Source organism: Phaseolus vulgaris, chromosome 6 (assembly GCF_000499845.2).
Source record: "Phaseolus vulgaris cultivar G19833 chromosome 6, P. vulgaris v2.0, whole genome shotgun sequence".
NCBI classification, from domain to species: domain Eukaryota; kingdom Viridiplantae; phylum Streptophyta; class Magnoliopsida; order Fabales; family Fabaceae; genus Phaseolus; species Phaseolus vulgaris.
The window spans coordinates 2979072-2986561 of record NC_023754.2 but is presented as its reverse complement, the minus strand read 5'-3'; the positions used below and the strand labels follow the sequence as shown (position 1 = coordinate 2986561).

Genomic DNA, 7490 nt, shown 5'->3' with positions numbered 1-7490 from the left:
AGGTTTAGATTTTTACATTGAAAACATTTCAACCACCTTTTGCAAGTACCCTTGCTAAGATAGGCATCTGGTCCTGTTGTATGTCCATCCTTTGTATACACCTCGTAGGACCAAGATCCTTCTTCTCAAACTTTGAACTTATTTTTTTTTAAACTCTTCCAATTCGTCTTTACAATGGCTAACTATAAGGAGATCTTCTGCATATAAAAACAAGAACACCATAGACTAAGTTATCATAACTACAGCTCTGAAACTTCATCTTCCTTAAAAAAATTGTCAAATCTCTTATACCACTGCTTTGAATTTTGTTTCAAGCAATATAATGATTTTCTCAATAGAGACAAACTTTTCCTCCCTCTTCAACAAACCCTTCACGTTTTTGCATGTAGACAATCTCCTCCAAAATACTATGCAAAAAAGTTTTCTTCACGTCTAACTATTCTAGCACTAGATTGAATTGGTTAACAACAGACATTAAAATTCCTATAGAACAATGTTTTACCAAAATTGGGAATATCTCATTATATTCTACTCAATTTACCTGTGCAAAACATTTTGCCACCAATCTTGTATATGGTGGCTTGGATGGTCCTCCATCAACCTCTGTCCCTCCACACTTAGTATTTTCTCTTTCTTCTTGAACACCCAATTATTTCCTACCACCTTCTAGATTCTTGGTAGATCAACAAGCATCCACATGTGGCTTTTTCTCAAAGACTCAATCTCCTCCTCCATGACAACCTACCACTGCTGAACTTTTGCACCTTCAGTAGCCTCCTGAAAGCTTCTAGGTTTTGAACCGCATGTGATATGTGCCCTTTGAGACCATGATCCAACTCCTTTTTGTGTCAGATCCAACACCTTCAGCTCTAGAACATGCCTCACTTCTTGCAACAATAGCTCCCGATCATCAAACATCTTTAATCTAATAGACCTTATGTTTTACACCTTACATGCTTTATTGTTTCAAAGAAGGACCACTCCAACTTCTTTTAGTTATAGGGTCTCAAAGAATTCCTTCACTAGACACATGTGATATGTGCAACTTGAGTCCATGATCCAACTTCTTTGTTTGTCAGATGTAGATGCCACCAACACCTAAGAAAACTTGTATGTATCAGACGCTACAACAACATTAGCACAAATTCCTTCTTAAAATGAGTTTTCTTGCCTTTTCCATTTCTTTTCTTTTGTCGACAACTCATCTTGAAGTGACCTTTCTTATGAAAGTTGAAGCACTCAACGTTTGCTAGATCATTTAACGAATATTGCTTTGTCTTCCGCCCCTTAACCTCATTTTATTTCCTCCCTTTCAACTTAGACACATTCAAACTCAACTTATTATCCTCCCTCTTTGACTCTTGAAACTTCTGAAACTCCTTCGTCTTTATTTAGGTTTGCACCTCCTGTAGAGTAATCGTCTTCTTATTTCCAAAAAACAAAGGATCTTTAAAATGTTCAAACATCTTAGGCAAGGCATTAAGAAGAACTAAAGCATTGTCCTCACCCTTCAACTTCACCTCAATATTCTCCAAGTCATCCAAAGTTTTATTAAAGACTTTTAGCTACTCCACCATCATTCCTAATTTGGTCATCTTGAATGAATACAATTGTTGCTTTATCACCAAGACACAAAATTATGGTGTTCTTGGCTCTATTGATCATGTCAATCTTCTCCTTCTAAAACATAGACGCTGCAAGTTCGTCTTTCCCTTCGAAACATCAACACAACCTTGTTGAATCAAGATGACTTCCATCTTCAGTCTCCAAATTCAAAGTTGTTCTCCCCTCTAAATTTCTCAATCTCAAACTCAAACTTAGTGGTAATTATTTTTAACTTCTTAACTATCTTTTTTTATTTCCACATACGACTCCAATTGTTGGGTTCCAAAAAAATAAAGATGATGTAAAAAAAATACAAAAGTACAATTTATTTAACTAGTTTTATATAGAGTTTGTTATTTATTGTATCGTTTGTGATAAGACAATTTTTATATACAAAACTTAAATAAAAGAAAAACGAAATCCCATTCAAGAATAAGACCTATATAAGAACATGTGTTTAGATAGTCTAATGAACTATCCTTATCTTTTTCACATAAGCCAATCTAACCAATACCATGTGACTCATGATTTTAGAGCCAATTATCTTAGTTGCTATATGCTGAACTCAACTTTTGGACATATACAATATAAACAAAAGTACATGAAGTGCACAAAATGCCAATGAAGTTGATATGTTATAATTTCTTGTACAAAACACTCAATTGAAAGCCAAATACATGATTTTGGAGGTAGTGAAATCTATTTAAAAGAGAATACATGTATTGTGGAGAAAATAAAAATTGTGTAAATCCAACATAGGATTTTCTTCAGAACTAAATACTTCTTATGCCCATTTAGCTACGAGAGACATCAAACCAGCTCCAAGAAGAAGAAAAATATTGGCCCCTAAACGGAGTCTACCACTTTGTTGCATCCTTGGACTCATGAAATCAGTGGCAAGAAGATCAACAAGTGCCATGTAAATTAAGATCCCAGCTGAAGCTGCATTGAATACTCCTTCCACAATAAGTGCAGTTGGACTGTTCTCATCATAAACATTTGTTATTCCTATGCCAATTCCAATCCCCACTGGAGTTGTCAAGGCAAAGAACAATCCCATTACTATAACAGATCCTCTCTTGAAATTTGCCTGCAACAATTAACTTCAAATGTCATTTGTATTCACCATTTATCCTTTTTTTTTCACTCAAGTTGAAGCATGGAATTCTCAAACATATACACAAAGTTGCAGATACAGGACAACTCAGTAGATTAACTATATTTTTTTTTACCATAATCATGATTATTCACCTACTTTTTCTTCAATTTTACTAATTAAAATATAAAACATAATCTAGCATATTTTTTTAAAAATATTTTATAGGTACAAAGGTAGTCTATCTAAACTTTTTCTCAGAAATGTATGGAGACAAACTAACAAACCACTAGTTGTGCCATGTGTAATGATTAACATCACACAAAAGAATATGTGGTGGCTAATAATAGTTCATCAAAGTCATACATCTAAACCATTCTTTTGATCTATAGGAAATATCTTCCTCGCGCTTCATAGTAAAATCAAATTAAGAAAAGAGAAAAGTTACTCAATTTTTGATGTAGAAGTTATATTAATTTGAACATTTACATGGTGAAAAGTCAGATTCTTCCTATGGTCCCACACCTATAGTACTCAGTAGGTATAACTATATTAGATAAAAGAAATAGAACAAGTTTAAATAATTCTAACCAATCTTAGTTATTTGTTCCGTACCAACGCAACAACATACATACAAATCTTTTCACAAAAGGCATCTAAGATTCTTACATTTTTCAGATTCAATCAATCAAGAAAGTTCATGAATGGATACAGTACCTGAGATATACAGCTTCCAAGTCCCATGCCTTCAAAGAATTGATGAAAAGTCAACGCAGCTACCAGTGGTCTTATTGTGTTGGGACTCTCTGAAGCTCCCAATGAAATCCCTATGATAACAGAGTGAACAATAATTCCCAACTCCAACACCTGCAACAAATTCAAAACCATCAATCTCAAACCATTATCAACCAAACCCACAAAACCCCATTTACTTATTTTGCAATTCCATTAAAGGTTGAAGATTTAAAAGTTCATATATAAACATACCAGAAGTCAAATCAAAGAAAGAAAGAAACCTACAAATAAATGATAACAGTGACTCCTTTCAATAAAGTCATACCAGTGAATCAAGGAAACATATGTTCATAAATTATTTTTAACCTCCAGACTTAAATTAAACAAAACCCATTAAAAAAATTTAAGATTAGGTATCTATCAATTGACACCTCAGATTGTTGAGATCAAGAAGTGATGAATACCTGTGATATGACTCGATGGCGAAGAAGCTGGGAGGAGTGATCATCGGAGTGAACAGGGCCATGAGCATGGCCATGCGTTGCATGCGTGTGAAGATGCACGTGCCCTTCGTGTCCTGCCTCTTTCTCCACATCCCCATTCTCACTATGTATTTCCTTGGAATGGTGTTTCTGAAAATAAGCAGTGGCATAAGTATCCACCATGAGAGTTCCCATGGCAGTGCACATTGCAACAAACCCAGTGAAGGGAAAATCCCCCCATGGATGCTCCTTCAAGCAAGGTGAGGTCAGATTCTCAAAAGCATCCGGAAGCACGTGGATGAAGCCAGTGGCTAGAATCACACCCGCAGCGAAAGCCTTTATGATGAAGAAAATATCCTTCTCCGGACTCAAGGCAGGTATCACTTTGCCCAGTAGAGGAATACACACTCCAATTGCACTCGCAATCAGAATTGAAATCAGAGCAGTTATTTTGTACCTCATAGCTTTTCCTTTATCACGATCTTCATCTTCTGCATCACACGTGCATTCTGCTCTAACTAAGATCGGAAGTACAACTAGAAAAATCAAAATAAAAGAAGAAAACAACAATTTGAATCTAGCCATAAATCTTTAAAAAAAATAAAGAGAAAAGTAAAAAGAAGAGAAAAGTAGGAGAGAAAAGTAGAATGAAGTGAAGAAAAATGATAGAGAATGATATAAATAGAAAACTGTGTCTTCAGTTTAAAACAGTACCTAATATAATAAGATAATTGATTATCTTAATTAATTTTAATTAATATATAATTTGCATTAGAAGAATAAATTTTGAATAGAAAGAAAAATAAAATAATATACACAATGAATGTTATGAAAATGTCGACATGAGTGTCTAACAACCAATGAATAGAAGGTTTGACGATTTTAAATGTGAAGAGTGGAGTGAGAAAAGAAGAGAAGTGTGGCCATTGTGTGGAAACTATTGAAAGGTGTGAAAGAGAAGAATAAAAAAGTAAAGTCAAGTCAACGGTTTTATTCTGAAATCTCCGAAATGTATTATGACCTTTGCAAAAAGAGGCAAAATGTTACGTCAAGATCATATATTAAATATGTAGAAAATATGAAGCCCAATCTATTTTTATCTTCTATCATAAATGCATGTCTAATAATTAACAAATAAATCTGTAATCACAATGTATTTTTATCATAAATTAATTAATTGCAATTTGAATTTCTTTCATTGAATTTAAATAGTTGATTTTATATGCCAACAATTAGATTTTCTAAGGAAGATTAATGTGATAGAAATTAACATAGATTAATCATGAGAAGAATTGATATAGACACTTTGTACATAATTTATTGTGTATGTTTCTAATTTTTTTTAGCTGTGTAGTACAACTTAATTAGAACAAAGTATATTTTAAAGATGCATACAAAATATACGTAAATGCAGAACACTCATAAAGAATATAATTTTATTATCAAAAGATGGAAACATTCCTTTCCAAATAAATGCCAAATTCTATCTGTATTATACCTTTTTTTTATGAATATTTAATCATACAAAATCCATCAGTAATTTTGTTATAGCTAAAAACTATAAACAAATTATATACTTCTATTAGTAGATATCTCACATATAATTATCATGGATATAGGTTCGTCGAAATTGCCAACATAATTTTTTTTATATACAAATTAAAAATAAATGTTGAATAAATTTATAAAATAATTTATATATAATTTAATTTTAATTTATGAAAAAAGAATATTTTTAGAAGTCTTCAAAAAAACAGTTCACTTAAAGTTTCTAATGTAAAATATGTGATGGGTATGTAACTCCAATGTCCACAGCAATAATAGCCAACTCCAACATGCAATTAATTCAAAATCATCCAAGTCAATCCCCTTCAAAAAATTTATTTAGTACAAAAAAATGATTTATAATACTTTTAAAAAGTATTATAACTTTTTCAAAAATACGTAATATTATAAAATAATTCAAAATAGCTAACTTCTACACATTACAACTTTTTTCTTTACATATTAAAAATAGTCTATAGTAAGTTTTCATTCTATATATACTATAAAAGTATATATCTCTGACTTCTTTAAAGTTTTACATAACTTATTTACAAAAGTCATATAAATTCTTTCAAAGAGTAAATATGAAGAAATAAAAGTTTTAAGAGATAAAAGTAAAAAAAACAAAGTTTTATATAAGTTAAAATTAATTTATATATAAATTAAAAAAATGAAAAAACTTCTAAAATTAGTTTATAACAAACTAATTAGCTTATCATTTTTATAAATGTTTAGAGAAACTTACTAATTTTTTTTATAAAAAGTCATGTGTAGCACCGATCTTGTTGCTTTAAGAAGAAGATAAAGAATAACTAAGAATTTAATGAAATCAAATTACAGTAATTTCTGACTGACCCAACCAAAACCAGAAGACATAATTAACATTAACAGTGAGCATTATATTTACTTGTTGCTTAGTAGAATTGAATGAGCTGAGATCTGAGTTTTTGAAAAAGTTATTACCAGGTTGGTTGGGAACCTTTATTAAATCTTTCTCATAATTGAAAACTGTCACATGCAGAAACTAATTGAAACCATGAACACATCTAGTTCTACTTCAAAATTCGAATCCTAAAATACTCCTAAATCTGTATGCAGTAATAAACATTTTGACCATATACCAGGTAAAAAAAGGTTTATGAGAAAGAGCACAGAATGTCAGCTGTAAGTGTAATTTATATGTTCAAATCATGCACAGAAAGCTGAACATGATTTGGTAAGTTAATATATGAACAACTTAAATTGATTATCTATAAAAATTGTGTAACCTTCCGTCTAACCTAAACTAAAACATACACAATCTTCGTAAGTCCATTTAGCTAGAAACATGAAACCAGCATAAGAGAAACATTGGTCCCTATTAGGTCAAGTGAGCACAAGAGAGAGAAAAGACTTATATCTCATTATGTATAAGAAAAAGCTACATATTACATAATGTGTAAGGGTATATATAGGAATACCCATGCAGTTACATAAAGGCCATGCAGTTACATAAAGGTCATTCTGTTATACACTTAACATCCCCCCGTAAGCTCATGGTTGAAGCAGGGAAAATCTTGAGTTTATTTCGAACCCGAAGAAAGCTGGCTCCAGACACAGGCTTGGTGAGCAGATCAGCAACTTGATAGCGGGCTGAGATGTGAAAAAGCTGAACCTGCTTAGTTTGGACATTGTCCCTAACAAAGTGAAGGTCTAACCCAAAGTGTTTAGACTTAGAGTGCATTACAGGATTAACACTTAGAAGAACAGCACCCAGATTGTCCAAATAGATTCTAGGGATGGACGTGGGAATGTGATGTTCGTGAAGGAGCGACCGGAGTCAGAGGAGTTCAGCCCGGACAGCAGCGATGGCACGATATTCAGCTTCAGTGCTGCTCCGGGAAACGCATTTTTGCTTATGTGTGGACCATGCGATCAGGTTGGAACCAAGATAAACACAGAACCCTGTGGTGGACTTGCGATCATCAAGGTCGGCAGCCCAGTCTGCGTCAGCAAAGGCTAGGACATTCGAGGTGGAGGTACGGTGA

General features: G+C 32.7%; 1 protein-coding gene across 1 annotated transcript; it reads right to left on the bottom strand.

Moving 5' to 3' along the window:
• Positions 1 to 2212: 2212 nt before the first annotated feature.
• Positions 2213 to 4820, bottom strand: LOC137830944 (zinc transporter 8-like). Its single transcript, XM_068638375.1, has 3 exons — positions 3901 to 4820; positions 3419 to 3568; positions 2213 to 2695 (listed from the first exon to the last, which is right to left on the bottom strand). The coding sequence occupies exons 1-3, from the start codon at positions 4501 to 4503 to the stop codon at positions 2390 to 2392; spliced, it is 1059 nt and encodes a 352-aa protein (XP_068494476.1). The 5' UTR covers positions 4504 to 4820; the 3' UTR covers positions 2213 to 2389.
• Between the last annotated feature and the right edge of the window lie 2670 nt (positions 4821 to 7490).